The following is a 22,353-nucleotide window of genomic DNA, read 5'->3' on the forward strand; positions in this document are numbered from 1 at the left end:
AAACATAGGAAACAGAAAATTCAACATTTAAAGCCTTCATGTGTGGACTTTTTTATTTTATCATATATTACATTACATTTATTTGGTAGAAGCTTTTCTAAAAAATGACAATAAGTGCAGTCAACCTCTATATACAGCTTCTATGAGGAGTTCATTTCAACACTTTGGGGGCAGGACAGAGCCTCAGTTTGGGTTACCTGCCTTGAACCCACACCAGTAGGGGTCGAGGAGGTTGTTCTGTAATTATAGCATATTTCATATCATACTGATGTCCTAAAGTTTTGCATGTAGAGAAATGGGACAATCCCAAAGAAAACCGATACAGTCTATGTGTAGCTTTTTCAGTTGTCCTAGGCTAGCACAGTGTGGTTTTTAATACCACCAATACCAGTATGGGGGTGCCAGAGATGGTAATTTTCAAAATTGACACAACAACACATTATTTATACAGCCCACACATACACTTAGGGCAATTTAAAAGAGTGTTAAATGTATTGTTTTCTTAAAAAATGGCATTAAAATTCTAATCCTTAAGATCTTCATTATGTTGAACCTATTTTTTGATATTCTTTACTCAATGGTGACACCAACTAACAAGACCTAGGGGAAGAGTCGCCATGCATGCTAACCGTGCATGAACTCATTGCCCTGGAAGATTAAATTAATAAATTTGTCCCACATATAGCATATACAAGGACACAGTCAGATACTTTTCATCTGAATAATGAATAATGTCCCAGACCAAATTGGTAATTTTTTTTAGGTGTTCTTATTTCATTTATTCCAGCTAAATGTGAATTAGCCTGCACTTTTGTAGTTTGGGTTTAGGGACATATTCCTCTAGCAACACCTTTAAATTAATTTTCACGAAGATGTGAATAATCCAGGCTTGTGTCAAGCTAACCCAGATATCCATGTACAAAAAAAAAAAAAACAGGCTGCGGTTCAAATAAACTATAAAATAGATTGGAGACTACCTGTGTGAGCCTGCTCTTATCTTATATTAACTACAAACTTGATACAAAAGTAGTGCAAAGCAACTTTGTTTTCTGCTAATCATACAAAACAAGAAGCAGAAGTCATATTACTGAACATACTGTGTCTTCTGACATTTGCCCTCAGTTCCCCTAACCTGGATTCAACATGCAGTTACTTTTTTCTGCAATACATGAAGTGTTTGTTTACTGTGGTTTCCATATTTTCATATCTGATCACTATGACCACCACCTCAAACCAACCTTAGCTGAGTTATTTTAGTTGCCTTAAATTAAACAATGTCTTTTGTCTTAATTTTTTGTCTTATTCTCTGTTGATTAGTGTAATTGATGGAAATGTTGTGGTTATGTTTTAAACTACAGGACTGCAGCAGCACAGCTACCCTGCTGCTAAAAGCAGGGGTCTGTGGTTTTCCTCAACAGCCCTCAAGTGTGAATGTAAAGTAGGGTGGAGCTAAAAAGAGCTGAGAAAACCTTCCCTAAATAAATAAAGTTTGAAAAAAAAAGAATGTTTCCCAGAGAGTTACTGGGTGCTGTCAAGCTGTCATTGCACTGCAGACATGCGATATACATTAAAAGCCATTTCTTGTGCTCTGATTGGCTACTGTCCTGCTGTGATGTCATCAGGGCTTGCATATAAAAGGGGTGACGGGCTCAGCTGCTTCAAAAGGGCAAGTGTGGTTGAGGGCTGAAAGAGTGTGTTTATACATGAACGTGTAAGGGAAAGAGAGATCGAGACAGAGTGTGTGTGTGTTGGTGACACACATTCATAACTCAGGGAAAGAGGAAGAAAGACCAAAAGCTGCTGACAAACACATTATAATGATACTTTGTGTTGTGGATTTAAAAGCTTTTGGATTATCAAATCACTGGATTGTACAGAGCAGGACAGAACCTGGAGGTAGGAACACTTACAGTAATTTCAAGTTTGTTTTTTGTTACAACAACAAATGCTTTATGCATGCACTGTGTTCTCATGAGTGCATGTATATATATCTGTATATATATATATATATATATATATATATATATACAGATATATATATGTATATGTAAAAACAACATGTACTCACAGTGATACCGTGGCTATTTTAAGACTCTTTTTCACGCAAGTGTCTCCTGGTTCACATGTCAGAATTATGAAAGCATTAAAAGGATTTTAGTTTTACTATTTCATACCCTTTTTATACTATAAAAGACTCACAAATCACAAGATAATTTGAAGCCAGTTAGGATTGTATCATTGACTAAGTTATAACTGAGGTGTAATGACAAATTTGCAAACACACTTATTGCGCATAAATTTGAACTCTAAAGTCTCAAATATTTAAAAAAAGATCATTCTGATTAATTTTCCTTTATTCTAGCAGCTTCCAAATGAAAAAGACCCCTGACTACACACAAATTAGCAGAAAGAAGTCTGGAAATGATTCCAGTGTGATTCAGTGAATCCAAACTAGCTTTCATCTTCATCATATATAGCTTATTTTAACAAGACAGTATACCGTTTCACAGCTCACTTGTTACACAGGCAACGTGTACAAAGACATCTCTTCTCTCTCACAGCTTCGTCTACTGTCATCGGTTTATTCTACAAAGACCTGCAAAAGCTGCATGCTTCATGTACACGCGTATTTTTGTGTGTGCACATGCACTTGTGCTTGTGTGTTTGTGTTTGTGCATGTACTATTGTGTGCATTTTATGTGTATTTAAGTGCTCAGTATTATGGCCATCACCAAGCTCTGCCTAAATATTAGGATATTTATATCTCTGTAAATCTTTTGTGTTTGATTTTTGGCCTCCGAAAGCTGGTCAAGTTTCTTTTTTTGTGTGTGTAACTGTTTGAACAGCTCAGGCTGGGAGGGCAGCAGAGCCTTTTTCACAAGCTTGACTATGTTATTTGTGCAGGGTGGCCACCTAGATTATTGATCTGATCAATGGGGGCAGTGAACAGTCACAAGACACCATTACAGGGTCATCAACATAAATGTCGGCAAGGTCAGGCTTCATGAAGAAAGCAACAAGTGCACTGAACATTTTACAAACATGAATAAAAAAAGATAGAATCATTTCTTTGGTTATATACAGTATAGCCAAGCGTGGGATTATGTGCGATGCATTGTCAACTGTTAGGGGCGGACTGTGCTATGCTTCATTTATATAATTGAAACAGACTTCTAAGCATCAGTGATGAAAGATTGATTTTTAAAATGAATCTGAAGTTAATTCTCCAGCAGATCCATCATGTACCCCACACTTTGGCACCTCTGTACTCTCTAAATGTAAAAGTGTTGAGGTGGGGACATTTTAAGAGTGATGACAAACTTGTTTCTGTGTGCCGCAGACAGCATGACTGACAGCATACTAACACAGATAATTAATATGCAGTGCTGTGCTACAGTGATGTAATAAAACTGTAAGGCTTTGTTTAATTAGGTCAGCAATTCGTCATATCCGTGAAATGATTGTCATAAAAAAACAGTCTTGTCATGGTCCACCCCAGCATTTTGAAATGCATCCCAAAATATAACACTTTGCTCATTGACCGCAGGAAGACTGAGTAAACACTTGTGAATCAATGCACCTCTTTACAGCTTGCATTAAAGTGTGTTGAGTACTTGGATTGTGTTGGAATAAAGCCAACACACATATAAAATCCAAGTGTACATGCACACAGAAGATCCAGTTAACCAAACAACCTCTGGAGGTAGTCAGAAAAACAAAATGAATACACCTCCACCTATGAAACACACACAGAGCAAACAGCAGTTACTGTAGGATGACTCATTATCCTAAACCTTTGGTTATTTTACAGTATTTGCAGTACCATCCCCCAACTGTCAGAATAGTAAAAAGGGGTCACCAGATGTCTGCTGTCAATTTGGCCATGGCTGTAAAAGAGCCTTTATCCTCATCATTTTATTTCATCTAAGTTACTACTTCTATAGCAGGAACTGATGCTGAGCTCTCAGGCATAAACAAACCAATATGCAAGTTGTCCCTATGCAGTTAGCCATAATGGCTGCTTCAAAACAAACCTTTGAAGCGTTTCATATAAAAATCATGTTTATTTGGAAAGATGTAAGACTCTCAGCAGCTTGCCCCAACAATGGTTGTTTTGTGTGATAAATGTCTTTTTGTGAATTACTGGAATCTCTAAAATGGAGCTGGAGAGAGCAACATCAGCATGACACAGAGCCGTAACGGCCACATTTATGAGAAATACATCAGGTTGAAATAAACCGGAATTTTCCTTTAATCTAACCAGCCAAACCTTAACTTACCATGTATAAATAAAAATTCAATAAGATAAAATACATTTACCGTTCTATGCTCACTGTGCAGCATGACTATGAAAACAATGTAATAATCGACAATGCGTCACAAGTTCATTTTATGTAGTGATGCCTGTGATTCAGTCCAGGCAGGCAATTCACTTTGTGCTGCTACACTGACACATAGCATATGTATTCTTCTCACAGCAATATATGTCCAATGCACGCATAGGATAAGGTGCAATAAGGCAGTCTATTTAAATGCACATATGCTGCCTGATCTTGCTCTGCTAATGCTGCTGCTGCTTCTGCTTCTGCTCTTTTGCATTTCACAAGCACAAACTCTTCCCCAGAATCCAAGCTCAGCATATGTGGAGAGTGATGTAGGTTAAAAGCCAAATAGGAAGTCAAAGTTCACCATGAATTGACTGAAAAACTTAGGAGGGTAACAAGATACTGATATGGACATAGGAAATGTAATGTTAATCTATATCATAGTAAGACACAAGGCTGATATCAGGGGAGAAAGACTAAAAACCCCAACCAAACCCTAACAAGCTGTAAACCCCAATCAAAAGATTGTGGTTAGGACCCACTACAGTAGAATGCACACTTCTGAACTTGATGAACTCGTGATAACACCAAGTCACATATAACTTCCTCTGTGAAACAATATTCACTAATATTCATATTCATTCATATTCATTCTCTATAAGATAGCAGGAAGGACAGGCCTCACCAGTTGACCAACATTATGACCTTTTGAAAGACTTTTTATATATTATATATTTTTTATATATTTTTATTATACTTTTTTCTCAGAATACCAGCCCAATGTAAATGCAATTCGGTATGTTCTTTGGCAGATAGTGTAACTGTAACTTGGAAAATATTGTAACTCTATTCATATGCATTTGCTTTTGAAATGCTTTGCAAAGCTTAAATTTCATCTTAAGGACACGCTCATCTCTCCATGTACACACATTGGCACAACCACACTGGATGGGTGTGGAGCACACTCAGGCACACTTTGTGCGGGAGCCACCCTTCCTCACTTACCGCTATATGCACTTGACTACATTACTGCTGCTGCCTAAGGCTATTTATTATAAGTGTATTCACAGTTTGTAGAGAAGCGTGGGGGAAAAAAGAGTTTCCATTTTCTTTGCTTGTAGCAGCTCAAATCAAATGTTCGCCTGTATTTTCATTAAATTGGACGGTAGAATAACAACTGCTAACAGGCAGTGTCTCTACAAAGCAACAGGCCTCAAGCAGATTAAGTCTTAAGACTCATTAAAATCAACCAGAAAGATCTGATCACAGTCAAATGCTGTAGCCCATCCTGATCAACACTGAAGGAGTAAAGAAAGAGCCTGAACTGGACTCAACACTTTTCCCATCAGAATGTGTGTAAACTCACCTCAGCACAGCCGATACTGCAAATTGCAAAATGCATTACAAGCAAAATTTTTCATTTCATTTACTTACATTTACATACAATTACATTTACAAACCTTTTTATGTATCAGTACTTTTCATTTGTCTTTAATCCATATTGAAAAATGATGTGTTGCATCATGTTGTGTGTTATGACTGTAGATCATGGAGCCTGTGAGTGCTGTGTCAGCACTGGCTAACCAGTCACAGCACAGCAATTCCTCCCTGGTCCCTGATTGGTCGGGGAGATCTTCGGAGTATAGTGATGGTGAGCTCGTGCTGCTGGGTGCTGCAATGGCCATTCTGGTTCTGGCCATAGTTTTTGGTAAGTTATGAAACTGTCATTTTCAATTGGTTGATGTATTCTTATTTTACAACCTATTGTCTTCTACAGTGTGATTAAATTTAGACAAAATTCAAGTGTCTCTTTTAGCTACATTACACTTGTAGTTCGTATCTATTCTTCTATCCAGGTAACGTGCTGGTGATTACAGCCATCCTGCGGTTCCAGCGGCTCCAGACAGTCACCAACCTCTTCATTGCCTCGCTGGCTGTTGCTGACCTCATCATGGGTGTAGCCGTGGTCCCCTTTGGCTCCATCTACATCCTGCTAGGAGCCTGGCAGTTTGGAAACTTCATGTGCGAGTTCTGGACAGCAACTGACGTGCTGTGTGTGACGGCCAGTATTGAAACATTGTGTGTGATCGCTCTGGATCGCTACCTCGCCATCACCTTGCCGCTCCGCTACCCAACTCTGCTCACCAGGTATGACCAAGACAGAGAATCTGGTCTGGCTGTGCAATTTAAGGTAGAATAATTATTTCAGTTTTGTAACTCACAATGACTTTTATGTTAATAGCTAACATGATATTAAACAAGCCCAATATTTCTAATCTATCTGTGTTTTCACTCACCTGTTTACAATATTGTTCACCTTCTAATGTTTTCTGCTGTTGACCAGGGGTCGGGCCTTTGCGGTGGTCCTCGGGGTTTGGGTAGTAGCCTCCCTCATCTCCTTCCTGCCCATCCACCTGAAGTTGTGGGTGTCTGGCGATGAGGAAGCTCTCCGGTGCTTGGCTGACGAGTACTGCTGCGATTTCAACACCAGTGCGGCATACGCGGTGTCTTCCTCAATTGTGTCGTTCTACCTGCCGCTGGTGGTGATGATTTTCCTGTACACCCGGGTGTTCCAGGAGGCCCAGAAACAGCTGGAGAAGATCAGAGGGAGGGAGAGGCACTTCGATAACTTGCATTACACTGCACAGCTGGCTTATCCCGATGATAGCCCTGGGATGAATAAACTCACTGAGGAAGGAGAACAAGCGGGAGAGGACAGACTAAACATGCAGAAAATAGGAGGTATAGACACTGGAAAGGAGGAAAGGGGAGGCGAGACCAAGCAAAATGGAGGAGAGAACAGAGCAAGGACAGAAAAACACCCTGCCACAAAGCGTCATAAGTTCTGTCTTAAGGAGCACAAGGCTGTGAAAACTCTGGGGATCATCATGGGAACCTTCACATTGTGCTGGCTGCCCTTCTTCATCCTCAACATCCTCATGACCTTCTTCAATCTGGGTGACATTAAGCTGCTCTTCAGACTCCTCAACTGGCTCGGATACTCCAACTCAGCTTTCAACCCGCTTATTTATTGCCGCAGCCCCGACTTCAGGCACGCCTTTCAGGAGATACTCTGTTTGAGGGGCAAGAGGGGAAAATGGGGAGGGAGGAGAGGATGGGGATGTTGCAGAGAGAGAGATCGTTACTCAAAGCCCTCGTGTCGGACAGCAGGGGACTCGGACCATAATGGCGTTAGGGGGTTGGATGTTCAACTGAGGTCAGGGTGGAAGGGCAGTCTGGAGAGCTCCATTCGAGACAGCTCACTGACTCTGGCTCCTGCAACATCTTGTTCTGAGCAGGTTTTAGAAGTAGCTCCAGGTTCCCTGACAAACTGGCAGACTAATAGTTCTGCAGTTGGGAGCCATAAGGATAATCTGGCTTCTACTGCTTGACCAATTAAGAGATTGTACTTTACATTGTTTGTACAAAGCTGTGCAGTAAACACTTTGATGAAGCTTATAATGTTCGTTTTTGGTTGTAGAATGACTCAACCTTTTGCTATTTTATGAGGCTGTGGTTATCTAATATTCCGTTGAGTGTGCTTCGGTCAGTGTCACTGGGTTTTACTTGTAATCACTGTTCCTCTTTGCTGCTGCAGATTGATAATTCCAGTTTCATAATGTAGATCACAACTACAAAGGCAGCTACACAAATGAAACTTTAAAAGAGGACTTATACCTTTAAGTGAAATTTCGAGGCATCACAATGCAATTTTTTGAGGTAAAAAGAGGCCAATTACTTAATGCCTGCATTGCTGGTGCATCAGTCTCAAACACTGCAAAAGTGTGCAAAATGTGCAGCTTCAAAAATCACGAAAATGCACCAAAAAAGTGAAATCTAACGTTATGAGCTTCACCAAACTGATGCTTACAACAAGGCTGGTGTATTGGAAGATGTTTCTTATTTTGTCCACCTTCCTGTTAATACCAAATGGATAACAGATAGGTGTTATGATGGACTGCATATAAATGAAATGCTACTGAAATAAAGGACAAATAGGAGCAAATATCCAATTCTGCTGTTACATGTACTGCAGAGAATAAGTGAGAAGCTGACTACCGGATAATGAAATTCCAAAAAGAGTAATAAAATATGCATTCTCATGCATTCGATGATGTTTCTTTACTGGCAGCAGTCAAATAGGAAAAGCAAAAAGTGGCCTTTGCTTAGAAATCCAAAGAAATTAGCTTTGGCAGGAAGGTTGCTGGTTCAAATTCCTGCACACTGACAGACTGGGAAGAGGAAAACATGCAGCCCAAGAGACTGTAGCAGCATCTACTGTACTGTAGGCTACCTACTGCATACTCTACCTACCTACAGTAGGTATCATAGCAGTTGTGAATGTGTAGCAGTGTTTTGCTTAAAATGAGTTTGTGCTTAGAAAAGATTAGACAGTTAAAAACAATAAAACAGTTTTGTGTTTTAAACATTGTGTATTTTGGCATCCCTGATTGGCCAGTTTGGATGACTGAGATTCACATGACTAAAGGTTCTTCTGCATTTTTTAAAGCAAACCTGAAATTCATCTTCAAATTTGAATACAGCCTAAAATATCCATGACTAAAGGGCCAACAATCAAACAAACAAAAAAGATTTTAATATATTAAAAGTTTTACAGCTAATTTACTTCATCAGGACTGTGTAGGTGTGGTTGATTAGATTTGACTGACAGAAATAACCCTCCAACTTTCATCAGATTGTGATTAAAATATGACTACGCTCTGATTGCTGCACAGACGGAAGTGACAACCTTTTTTCCAACTGAGCCTCACCCATTAAAAATCAGTGAATAGAGCACAGACGAAAACTTAAAGGTGCCCTGTGGAGTTTTCTTGTAAACAAACAAAAGTTATGTTTACATTCACTGTTACTCACCAAAACTCATTGTGTGCATCCTTGTAATATAACAAATATGTTGAATCCATTTACTTCCTCATAAAACATTTGCAAAACTGTAAACTGTAAAGTACTTTAAATCCTGCATCATTAACATCCATGTCTACTAGCTTGCAGTCTCCTTCTTCTCTGACTTTGTTGGCACATTGCTGTGTATTTTGGTGCATCACAGCCACCTGTGGATCAGTGGAATTTTGTAAAATGATTGGTAGGACTCGTGTGCGCACATGAGGCAAACAAAACGGGGACCCACTCATGAAAAAAATGTCTCTGTAGCGCTACCAGAGGTTAAAAACTCCTCAAGGATCCTTTAAATAGAGAAATCTGTCATGTGAAATAAGTAACGCGGTTCTAACTTTGGATGAAAATACTGTGGTCTTGCAGGATTCAATCAGAAGCTGATTAAGAGAAGATTTCAGGGCCTTTAAGTTGAATTTTAATGAATATTTAGATAGATTAGATAGAAGTATGCCTCAGTAAGACAAAGACTACCTATGGCCAAGCTGCCATGTGACTTGACAGCAGCCACGGCCACATTACCGAAGCCTCTAAAGTCAAAAACACACTGCTGCCATGTGATACGCATCAGGTCAAGCTCAGTTATTATTTTCTGCATAAACCCACAAGGCAAGAAACACAAGTGGGAATTTAGCACTGCATTTGCAGTTCTAATAACCTCACCTGCCCTGCAAAAAGTGAAAAGCCGAACATCCAGACAAAATCTTGGTGAAGCAGAGATAAAAAGAAATAAAATTTGTTTGACCTGTGGCTAAGAGGCTTACTTGAACAAGAGGGCATCATTTGAGGCTCACTTATAAAACTCCAGATTATCAGCAGCCTGCCTGTTTTCATTCCTTCCTGATAAACCTCGTCGCTGGTCCAAAATCATTTACTGGTGTATATTTGGATCTTCCATAAACATCCGAGATCCAAACTTGTGACTATCATAACTTTTTCTGCCTGGGTCCGTTCCCTTTTATCACGTATTCGCTGAAACAATTTTCCCTTTCTCTCTCTCCTAACATCACCACCTACCCACTCTTTGCTTTTATCATGCCTGCTTTAGCTCTTTTGTAGTAAGAACATTGTAATCTGTCAGAGCTGGGGAGATAATTTTCATGCAGTGGGATCTGTTTCCATAACATTGTTTGTTGCACTCACTATAAAAACATAGCACTCAGATAACAGATATATATATATATATATATATATATATATATATATATATATATATATATATATATATATATATATATATATATACATATATATATATATACATATATATATATATATATATGTATATACATATTTTATATTACTACAAAGTGTGTTTAGATTAGTTTCTATATAATTATTTTCCAAATCCAAAGCAACAATGATAAAGCGTCTCACATATAATAGACTACACAGAATCACTTTACATTATATTCCAAGTGGACAAATTACATTTTGAAAATAACCTCCCCAGCATTGCTATTACATGCATAGATCATTTATGTTCAAAATTAAACTTGCACAAGTTATTGAGGGTCAATAATTGGCGATTGTGTACTGTAAATATGATCTACACATGTGTCTGCCTGTATATATGTTTTGTGTACATGTCATGTGATTTGTATGTGGCTATTTGTGCATTTTAAAGCTTGAAACATACCATTACTGTAACATGTATGGGACATGGATTAAGTAACATTTGGAAAATACTTGTAGTTTTGTTGTCTTTTTGCTGTACTAGATGAGTAATGTTTACTACATCAGGATGATTCAAATTCAATAGTTGGCATGAAGAAAAAACTATAATAACTGAGTATAAAATACTTTCTGATGAATGTATTTTGCTGGCACTAATCGCACTGTTCCATGTGATACATGTAATTTATCTGGTTCTCCAAAAGAACAAAATGTTATGACTTGCGTTATGTGGATCGCTTCTGTATCGCTTCTGTTAATACATGTGGACATTGGATTACACAGTTTGAGCAGCACTGAAACACGTTTACACTAATTTTATATTACATTTGTGTGTCATCTGGTTACTGAGACAAATCTGAAACTTTGAGCGTTCACCCAGAGGAAAGGATTGAATTTTCTACCTCCATCAGAGTCACATGAATGTCATCTCATCTCTGTAAATATTTATTCATAAGCTGTTGTATTTGTGAGTAAAAGGAAGAAGTTTGAAATTGTATTGGTTTTAAGTTTGTTGCAACTACTGTACGTATGTGTGTGTGTGTGTTTGTGTGTCTTTGTGATCACAGGGGACAAGCAGTCAGAAAACAAAATAGCGGACAAATAAGATTAAAATTATCTTAATATTATCTTGAAAAACCTGGGTGAAAACATTCATCTTGAGTTATCTGGATATATATGCCAATTACGTGTAATTTCCCCCTGACTTTCTGATAATAAAATTATCCATTTTTCTTCAGCATTGAATTGCCAATAATTCCAAGTGTTTTGATGCCCCTTACAAAAATCATTCTTGTCCATTTTACAGTGCCAACAACAGCATTGCAAAGTTTTCATCTTTGCATTGGCACCCACTGACACTCCATAATGGAAGTTTTGGCTCATTTATCAAGTGCAGTAGCCAGTTGGCTAAAAATCAGTCTGACAGAGTATTAGCTGCATGCTTTTAACCAAGCAGAGCATTCATCAAAAGAAAAAATTACAAAGGCAGCCACAGTTTCTCATAAGGCATATGAGAAATTACTGTAACACCAGCAAATTAAGAAAAATTTAGCACCAAAAGGCGCTTTGTCGACAAATAAAATGAAAATTGGAAATATGATTCTCATCGCACTGCACCTTGAACCTCCTTTAACTAAGCCCATGGGACAGGAGCTTATTGTTCTTATTCAGCCATCCAGTTATTCATGAAGACTCGGCTTGCCTGTTTGCATTCAAGCTAAAGTGTGTGTGTGTGTGTGTGTGTGTGTGTGTGTGTGTGTGTGTGTGTGTGTGTGTGTGTGTGTGTGTGTGTGTCTGTGTAGCATGAGGAACAGTGACAGGTGCTCTTGGTCACAGCAGCTACAGTATCAGCTGCTGCAGAGGAAATACAATCAGCTATATTGCCTCAATACACACACACACACACACACTCAGGTTTACAGTTCAGCATGAAAGCACACAGCGTGTATGTACAGTATGTGTATGTGTGTGTATGTGTGAATGTGACATTTTTCCATAGGACATGTTTCCACTTTGGGTATGTTAAGGTTAATGCATTTAACATGCATGTCTTTAGGTTGTGTGTCCTCCGTTAGCTGTATCTATAAATGTCTTGGTTACCATATGTTTTTATAAAAAATGCAATCGATTGTCCTCTTTTATGTCTTTTATAAACAGAATTTACTTCTGTTAACTGAACCTAGAGATTCATTTAACACAAATGCAGAAAACCATTGTTTTAATGATCTCTTCTGGTTGAAAGTTTCAAGTCTGTTGCACCTGTTCCCACACGTGTACCTAACACTACGCAAGTTTATCTCTACATTACCACTGGAGTTCCATGAAAACAAACTTTTCATCTCATTATACTAATTTAAATGTGTGTTCAGTGTTTCAGTAAACACCCATAACAGCCCCAGTCACTCAGCCCTCAAATGGTTTCATTATGCAAAATTGTTTACTCTTAATAGCGAGCATTTAATTTGAGGGAACATTTCCTCTGAAAACAAATTCTTACCATAATGAAACCTGTAATTTAATTTTGGTGGTAATGGCCTAATGTTTTACTGGTCTTTCATAAGATTGATAAGGCAGATTTAAACACTTTAATTTACTACGAGGAACTTTTAACTGGTTATGAAACAGTCTCATGATGCCTCAAATGCCTCTATATGACCTACATAAGCAAACGAGACCATCAGCGAGAAGATTATTTTATATACTTATTTTAAATGCTGCCATCGGGTCGGATTCCCTGCACAATCAGACAAAATGATTTACAGCATGCAGACCGGAAGAGCCTATGTTTATACTACATGTAGCATTGTAGCATTAAGAAGTACAAAGATGTTATTTGGACAAGGGGAGGACATTTCTCTACATTTGGTAATGTTAAAAGTAAAGTTAGACTTGTTGTCGGCTTCTCGACTCATTTTTAAAAAGGGAAAAAAAAGAGAGAGAGAGCATGAGCACACTGAGAGCGCTCACGTCATGGGAAATGCGATCTTCATTCCAGGGAAGCACCACTGCTTTTGTCCACAGGGGCCACTAAAACCAACACAAAATGAAAGTTCCTTGTAGTGACTTTAATGGCCAAGTTGTTCTCCAAATACATTTTCTCTGTTTCCTACTCTGCTATCTTTTAACCTTCAGCCTAATTTGAATTATAAGGCCAGTTGATAAATGACTAATTGAAAGAGGCATGCTTTAAATATTCTACATCCTGTGAGCTTCCTTTTCACATGTGAGTGTCTGCCCTCTCACTTCCCCGTCAAACATTTGCCTGAGCGTGTTTGCATTTTATCCTGTTACAAGGTGTTAACTGGCATTATGGAGCTGACAACGGACTACCACATATATCCTGTGCGATCACTCCCTCATACTCAGACTCACACATACAAGAGCACACATACACACACCCCTGTTGACAGGCAGATGCAGTTTAATCTCTGTAGATCAATACAAAGACCCTCTGGACTCAGGCCTTTGTGCACATAGCTGGAGGTGTGCCCTCAAACCACACACATACACTCACTTTTATCTCTTGAACACATATACGTACCTGTGAAAACGCACAATCCACAAATGCATGAAGTTACATATGCATGCATGCACACATTCTCACTCACGATGTGTGCAAACACATGCAAGTACACATTACCATGCACATATGCACACCCACTCTAGCTATGCAGAATATACATGCATAGATACTCAATGTCCTCAGAGTGTCTGTTTGACTTACAGAGAGGGAGAGATGTGCCAAGTGAATCTTATGATCACAGAGAGTTTATGGAAGGTGAGCTTGTGTTGCTGCCTGAACTAAAGCTGACCCAGCATATCCTGCCAAAAAGCAAGAAAGACAGTGAGAACAGACAGATATCCTGTCTGTGTATCTGTCCGTCTATTGGAATCACACACATTCACATTTTTCTGAAAGTGTTTTTGAAATCCAAAAGCTGTGCTGTGTACCTACAGGTGGCCTTGCAACACCTAAACACAGTAATCCTCCTCAAATGTTTGACAGCCTACACGTCTCTAGTTGCAATAGATACACCTCTAAATGTGACTTTCTGCAATGAGAGGCTCTCCTCAGTCACAACGAGGAGCTGCAGATAGAAGGGAACAGACAGGTTGAACAGAATGTTAAGTTTGAGCTCATCTCACTATCAAACGCAGCACTAGAGTTTCATCGCTACTAAATATAGCATGGTGTGAACATCTCTAAGGCGGCTTTCCTCCCATTTCCTCTTTCTTGCCTGTATGCATCTGTATGTGTATGAGTGTGTGTTCAAGTGGCCCAGGTGACTGTTGCTCTACAGTGGACTGCTGTTTGCTCAGAGACATTACATAATGTTTGTCTCTCCTTCAGTACTCGGGTGGAAGCATCTGAGAGTCACTTGACGCAAGTGCCCTCCCCGAACTGAGGTAATAAACTGACAGAGAGCAAGAGAGGAAGAGTGAAAGAGAGATGCAAGCAGACCCACACAGAGAAATAAAGTATGAACAAACTCATTCATTTAACCTCTGGTCAAAATTGACGTTTGCATGTTCCATGAGGCTCCATGACTTCTTTAGCACTTAAAATCCAAAGTTAATAATCACTATATTTAGCAAACATTTGGTTTTGCACATCTGCTGTGACCTGAGAAAATGAATGAAGAACAACATAATGTATATACCATTACTACAGAGAAAATGATTGAAATAGAGCCACACACACATAGAGGCCAATCATCTTATGAATTCTACCCATTCATTGTTAGGCTAGGGTAAGCTGTGCCTTTTCAAAAATGTCCACAGTTGATTATATGGCCTAAGACTGTATCTTATATTGATAACGCTTGTGCACTACTGTAAAATGGCAAATAATACTTGCTAACAAATGTCTCTCTCTTTCTCCAAATAAGTTATGGTTTTATCATACAATCAATCTCTGTTTTTTCAGGATATCTCATTTAAAGTTCAGATTATTCATTGATATTGCTTAGCTACCCAGTGGATGGCAATTCCAAACTACATGCAGAATCTGAGAAAATAAACATGGCAGAAAAATATAAACGCAAAGTTGATATTTAGCTTGCAGTGTTTTCCATTGAACTTGACATGTGCTGCTACTCGAGTTGCTGTATGAAAGTTAATTTACAAAATGGATATTGAGAACATTTTTCAGAAAAAAGTAACCTACTGTGGACCCATGTGTAAAAGAGTTGAGTAAAATTTCACCTGCTTGTGTGGCTATAAACAGCAATTCCAGTGTGCCGCCGACACTAGCTAACCTGCTATCAAACAGCGGGATGAACAGCAGGGAGGTAACCCAGTGAGTCGACCTATGAGGTCCATTAGTACCAAGTTGAGTAACAAAGAAAGTGACCCATCTCAGCTCACCTTCTCTGAATATCCAAAGTCAGCTTTTGGGGAACAGAGATGATCAATTTCATTAGACTATTTTAAAATATACAACTTCATAGAATACAGAAAACAGGCAGATGCAGTGTTGATGCAAGGGTGGCCACAGAGAAAGTGCCTTTTTTATGGTTTGCTAACTTTACCAGGTGTATAAAAAAAAACTCTTCAGGAGCCATGTCAGGCAGTCTGAGAATCATCAAGGACTCTTAGGACATTGACTCATAGATGTGAAGCACACCTCCCTTGTCATAGCTGTTCCTATCAGGCTCATGACCGTAAGTGAGAAAAATCAAGACCGTAAATTGGATCATAAGCGGGGGGGGATACTGACTGCTGTGGCGAAAAGAAAAAAAATGATTTCACAAAATCAACATCCAGCAACAGTCTCAGACTATAACATGCATAATTCCTCCTCTCACTACTCTGCGACCCGTGAGAACCAACGCTTACAACTGAATAACTGCACATATTAGTTATGGGAATCAACACAACATAGTATCCAACCACAACATGACTCAACACTACACCGATCACTTCTGGTAGCTTTGGTCTATTAATAACACCTCTGTATCTTGCTCACACGTCATTCTGCGGCAGCACACACACTGACAAAGGGACTAACTGTAAATGAGATCCTTGATCTGGTTTTGGATCATGACCCTGACTACTGGTGCTGTGTTTTTTGTGCAAGTGGGGGGAGCAGAACACAATGTCTTTAAACCCAAATAGTCTCTGTTCTGCACAACTTTAACATCAATCATCAAACTAAGAGGACACTTTGGACTTTAGAGTGGAGGTATTTGGGGTCTTGGTGGTATTTTGGGGAGTTGAGAATCAAACACTCCTCAGCTTAGGGTGTTGAGCCTCCCTCTGTATAATTTTACATGACAGATCCATATGTTACTGAGACAGATGACCCAAACCAGCTGCACTAGCTCTGTGAGGAGAGTTTTAAAGTAAACCTTGTCACAGCATTTGGATTATATAGCTTTGGATTTTGGGGTTGTACTCATATTGAACAATGTACAGAGGCCTCAGAGTCCCAAAAGATGATTATTTAAGAAGCCTTTTTTGGGACTTTCTTGGTTTGTCCATATTTGTATACTCAATTGTGTATGTTTGCAACCATTCATTAAATGTTCCTGATTGACCTGCTGTCAGTCTGTGTGATCCAGGTGGAAAACACCAACAGCGTAATAGTTTTCAGATATGAACTGAATGTAAAAATGGTTCAGTTAGAAGTGATTGTTTAGTTTAATGTCATATTTCTACTTAATGAGTAACTCAAGAAACAGAATGTGTTAAACATGCTAATATTATAATTGTATTAATGTTCTATTTTTATATAATTTAATCTTATCTCATAACTTAAACTCAGACAGCAACTCTAGAAAAGGTATTATGAAGTGAATATTTTGTTATTAAATAGTGATATGATAATGATAAACTCAACAAGCAAGTCTGACAAAGCAGACGTAAAACATGTTGCTCGCTCTTCCACTTGCAGAAAATATTCAAATAAATGTCAATTAATTCTAAGTTGCTCCAGATTTTTCTCTATTTTCAATTCTTCTCACGTGGCCCTCGCTTGACCAGCATCTGATGATATTATCCTGCTCAGTGATCTCTGAGTTTCAAAGCTCGGAACATGTTTGGATGCTGTTTAGATTGTGGCCTTTGATGGCTTTGTCACATGGCACTCCCTCTCACCTTTTCCGAGTGGGTTCGTAGCCTCTAAAAGGTTTGTAGCTCCCCAACTGAACACTTATGGTGCTTGCCAAGGCTGTGACATATGGCGTTACACCAGCTGACTGTGCAGCACTGGCAATGGCTGCGTGTGTATGTGTTTGTCCATATTTGTATATTTATACGTGTATGTTTGCAACCATTCTGTGTGTGTGCATTGCTGTGCCCCAATGTAGTCGGTGTGTGTGTTTGTGGTACAGTTCCAGGGAAGCACAGGAAGTTAAATATTCCTGATTGACCTGCTGTCGGTCTGTATCCCATCTGGCACGCACTGTTGGCCGCGCGTGTCATCCAACATCCAACAGAGATCTGACCTGCAACCAAAGAATGAACTTTATTCAGAGTATTCATGTAATTATATTTTGTTCAACAAATATTTAATCACACTGTGAGTTCAGTGCCATCTCCTTAAACTCCCATTCAAGATTCACTTAATTTCTCTCAATATGAAGTAATTGATTCAAAGACATGAATTTGATGGTAATAATCAATTTAACTCTTACATACTGTTCATATCCTGACCCTTCATAGTATGGAACAGGTCATTTTTGACCTGGCTCAAGTATCCCTTTATAATTGGTCTCTATACCAAATTTTGAACCACAAATGTATTTTGCATCCATATATATCTTATCAGTCATGAATAAATGGGTGATTAGTCCTTCATTAATGTTTCAGAGAGCAGAGAGAGTGTTTTCTTTAGGTTTGATAGTCTTTATTTATAAAGAAAATACTTTAACAAGTATGATCTCATGTTAGCTAAAACAGGAGAACATAACAGCCACAATTATTTCTATGAATGAAGAAAGAAAGAGTGAAGAAAAAGCATTTTTGAATGGTAGGTTTCATTATAACTATTGAAACCACCAATCAACACTTCCTGCAAACGACATGTCTTCCTCTTCTGTCAGTTGTAAAGAATAAATTCTGCATTGAGTGTATTAGTCATAAAACATAACAACAAACTGGTTTGCAAATGTCAAACAAACAAAACTGCAAAAAACATTACTTTTGCAGTAATTTCTTGCTGTGCAGAAGTTGCATCGCCTTCTCTTGTGAAACTGACTGTGGGACTGCAGACTGATCAGGGCAAAGTTCAGATTACTGTGGCTGCAGTGGGTGGCATGTGGGGAAGGTGGTGTTTCCTTTGCATGAGAGAAGTCACAAAGACCTTTCCTCCATTTTCTCTATCTTGTTCTCCGCTTCTAATAATTTCTCTTCAATTCACTGTTTTTCTTCTTGGAATGACAGATCCACCAAAATCAGTGAAATAGGGGCTCAGGCACTTTTTATAGTCCTATGAAAGCTGCCCCCACTACAGGGAGGCCACTATGTTGGTTGCCTGGCAATTGAGGGGTTTGATTTGTTATTTTGTTTAGGCTCATTGCAGTTGCAGATGCCCACCTGGGTGGGAACCCTGGCAAATGTAGCAATATGGTGGCAACACAGGAAGTTTGCGTGACAGTGTCAAGGTCCCCCTTGAACTGTGTCCCCACTGTCCCAATGACAGAAATACACACACATGCCAATCTATAGTTTCACTGTTTCAAGATTCCCCATAACCTCTCTTTACCTTGATTTCACCCCCTCTGGTGACTTTAAAATCCCTTTGAATAAATATGGGTCAAATCGACCCAGAACACCCTCTGTGCACAAAAAGTTATACAAGCTGTGCCAAAAATAAATTATTTCGAAATATTTCCATTTTTGAATTTTCTGGGCCACTTTACAAAAAGTCATAAAATTTCAGGCTTAAAGAGGCTCTGGGGTGTTTTTATTGTTTTCAAATGTCAAAAAACCCAATCCTAACCCTAACCCTAACCCTAACCCTTAACCTTAATCCAAATTTGACTCGATCAATATGTAAGGGTTAAGAATTCTTGACACCAGCACTGAATCGAGCATTTTGACATGAAAATAAGAGCTACCAAATCATAACTACAAATGCTTTAGTTCCCATTTTCATTAGACTTCTCACACTGGGGAAGTAAACACCATACTCACCAAACCCTTGCTTTCATTGTACAATACACTTTGTTTGAAATGCTGCTGGTGTGTACAACTCAGAAGTGTCCTGTCACCATCCTAAGAGATCCAATCACGGCATGTTAACAGCATCGGATTACCCTGCATCAGGCCAGATTAGATTTAATTAGATTAAGATTAGATCATCACTTAGACACCTTCTTCTTAGCCAGACAGGCCACTACACACCACATCGACAAAGAGGAGGCAAGACTGAGCCACTTTAATTCACACTGGCTGTCTGAGGCTGTCGTTTCTCCTGTTGTTTCATTGTGACTTTTATTATCCAATCATGCCAGGACACATTAGGAGACATCTCTGCTAGAAAAATCTAATTTGACTCACACTGCTACAGAATAATCCAAACAAGACATGGAGGTGGCTCAGGCTCATTTTGTGATCACAATTCTGTGCTGCCTGGAGGCAATCCAGCTGTGACACACACAATGGCAATGTAAACATATATGGAGAGAAATAATGTGGATACATAAGTAGAGGGAGATGCATGGGAGATGTAGTCTAGATATGTATGTATTATCGGTGAGAGTCATGTGAAATAGATCTCAAGAAAGTATATTGAATTTTAAGTACAGGGCCTCTGTCTTCAGAAGTTTGTACCAAGCTACCGATAAAATACCTATTTAATCCTCCCCCTGTCAAACAGGAGACTCCACTGGTTTATTTCATTATGTTGCTAATTGCCCTTTAAGCTCTGCCAAGCCCTGCTGGATTTTTCCACAGCCAAACTGCATTGCTTATTGCAGAGAGCACTTGTGGAGACAGAGTACAAACACGTTAGCTGAAAGGTTGTGATGTTGCACTTAAGGAAGGGAAGCGCAGGATGATGGTTGCATCTTGACCCCTGACATTTCATAAAACTACCTATCCAAATGGTTTTGTTTTTGTAAGGTTTTCCCACTGTCTATATTAAAAACACCTTATTCTTTATTCACAAATGCGTTGATAGTTATCTCCACTCTTTCCAGTCCATATTAGTGCATTTTCATTTGATAACCAGGCTGCTATTGCAGAACAAAATTTATGAAACGTTCGAGGCTTCTCAGACGTCATCAAGATAAGAAATATTACTATTTGTGTTCATTATGTATTATATGAAAATAAAATACAACCCTTCACTTTGTCTTCTTGCTGGTAGTGCCTGAAGCTCTGCTGATCTTGATGAAATCTCTTCTGGTCATGTGGGTAATTGCTGCGCAAGTTGAGCAACCACACAAACAACTGACTAAAGTAAATGTCTGTTTAAGACTGTGAATAGCCAAACTATGACTACAGAGGTGTCCTTGTAAAATCTGATTTGCCCCCTGAAGCAGATTCATCTCTGCAACATGGGTTATTAGATCCACATTTAAAGTGCATACTGTGGCTTCCGAGGTTGATCATAGCGTTTTATCTGACAAACTGAAAGAACACAAACAGCTTAAAACTGTGAAAATCCAGGCCATAATCCATTTCATAGATATGATCATAATCTTTTATATAAATACATGCATTTATTTACAGTAAATGGCCATGTCTTATTATATAAATGTCAATATTCTTGCAAATGTTACCATGCAATACTGCTTCAAACTGAGGCTTTTCTTCAAAAATTTCCTGCAGTGGTAATGAGATGTCAGGTGTTGGCCGCATTTGCCTTCAATGTGCTACATTATTCTACAGCAGAGGCAAAATGGTACATCTGATTGCTCCAACAAGTCCTCTAAATTAAATGACACATAAGTCGTTTGACCATGCAATCCAGACCATGCAGACCACGACTATGGGAGCATTTTCTAAACATTCAGTAGTCGGCAGGACAACATAATTTGTCAAATCATTGTTAAAAATAATGACGTTTTATGATGTGACAGCGATGTGGTTGAGGTCTGGTTAAGTTTAGGCACAAAAAAACACATGTTTGGGATTAGGGAAAGATCATGGTTTGGGTTTAAATGATTACTTGAAATGTGGTGTGGGTTAAAGTTACTACTTCCATAAAATTAGGCAGCCTTTGTCATCATGGCAACAGTGAACACCCCAACAACTGTAATTACGGTTTTAAAAAAATTGTTCCAACTTGCAGTTGGAAGAGGGAAGCGAACAGCTGTCTCCTGTAGAGAAGTCCACTAAGTCCACTTTATGCGAGATGGGATCCCACCAGCCAGTCAACCCACCACCTCCAAATATGGAAATTTGTCACCTTATTTAGACGTCATCTGAACTTCTCCAGGTCTAGATGGCGTCTGTTATTCAAATGTAACTATAGGTTGTTTTTGGCGACTGGCATTATGACCTATTGTGTCATTTTTCTTTGGAAAACGAAGACAGGCTTGATTGGTCAGTGCACTTAAGTTTGTTTGAGAAGAGGCCTCTGCCATTCATTTCACAGATTTTTGCATTCCACATGGTGATGTTGTATAATTCCTGTACACCAAGAGAACGACTTCATGCTATCTGTCATAGCATCCAGCCAATAGGATCTTGTATGACATATCGTACCTTATTAAGACAATTTTTCAACTTGACTTCTACCTAAAAGTGTCACATGACTATAGATTTTCTTCACTTTGAGACACATCTTCCGTATGCCAAGCAAAGAATAAAAACCAGCAGTATACATTGTGGCACTAGGGGAAAAGTCAGGGGATCACCAAAGTAATTAGGATTTATCGTATGGGAACCATGAAAGTATGTACAAAAATTTAATAGTCCTTCTAGTCGCTGTTTAGATATTGCACTTGACAACTGAAAACTTTGACCTGCTGGTGGAGGAAAAGAG

General features: G+C 38.8%; 1 protein-coding gene across 1 annotated transcript; it reads left to right on the forward strand.

Moving 5' to 3' along the window:
• The first annotated feature begins 1,687 nt into the window (after positions 1-1,687).
• Positions 1,688-10,403, forward strand: LOC121909626 (beta-2 adrenergic receptor-like). The gene is made up of 4 exons (XM_042430147.1): positions 1,688-1,896; positions 5,871-6,033; positions 6,182-6,473; positions 6,670-10,403. The coding sequence occupies exons 2-4, from the start codon at positions 5,874-5,876 to the stop codon at positions 7,715-7,717; spliced, it is 1,500 nt and encodes a 499-aa protein (XP_042286081.1). The 5' UTR covers positions 1,688-1,896; positions 5,871-5,873; the 3' UTR covers positions 7,718-10,403.
• Positions 10,404-22,353: the final 11,950 nt, after the last annotated feature.

This window comes from Thunnus maccoyii, chromosome 13 (genome assembly GCF_910596095.1).
Source record: "Thunnus maccoyii chromosome 13, fThuMac1.1, whole genome shotgun sequence".
Classification (NCBI taxonomy): Eukaryota; Metazoa; Chordata; class Actinopteri; order Scombriformes; family Scombridae; genus Thunnus; species Thunnus maccoyii.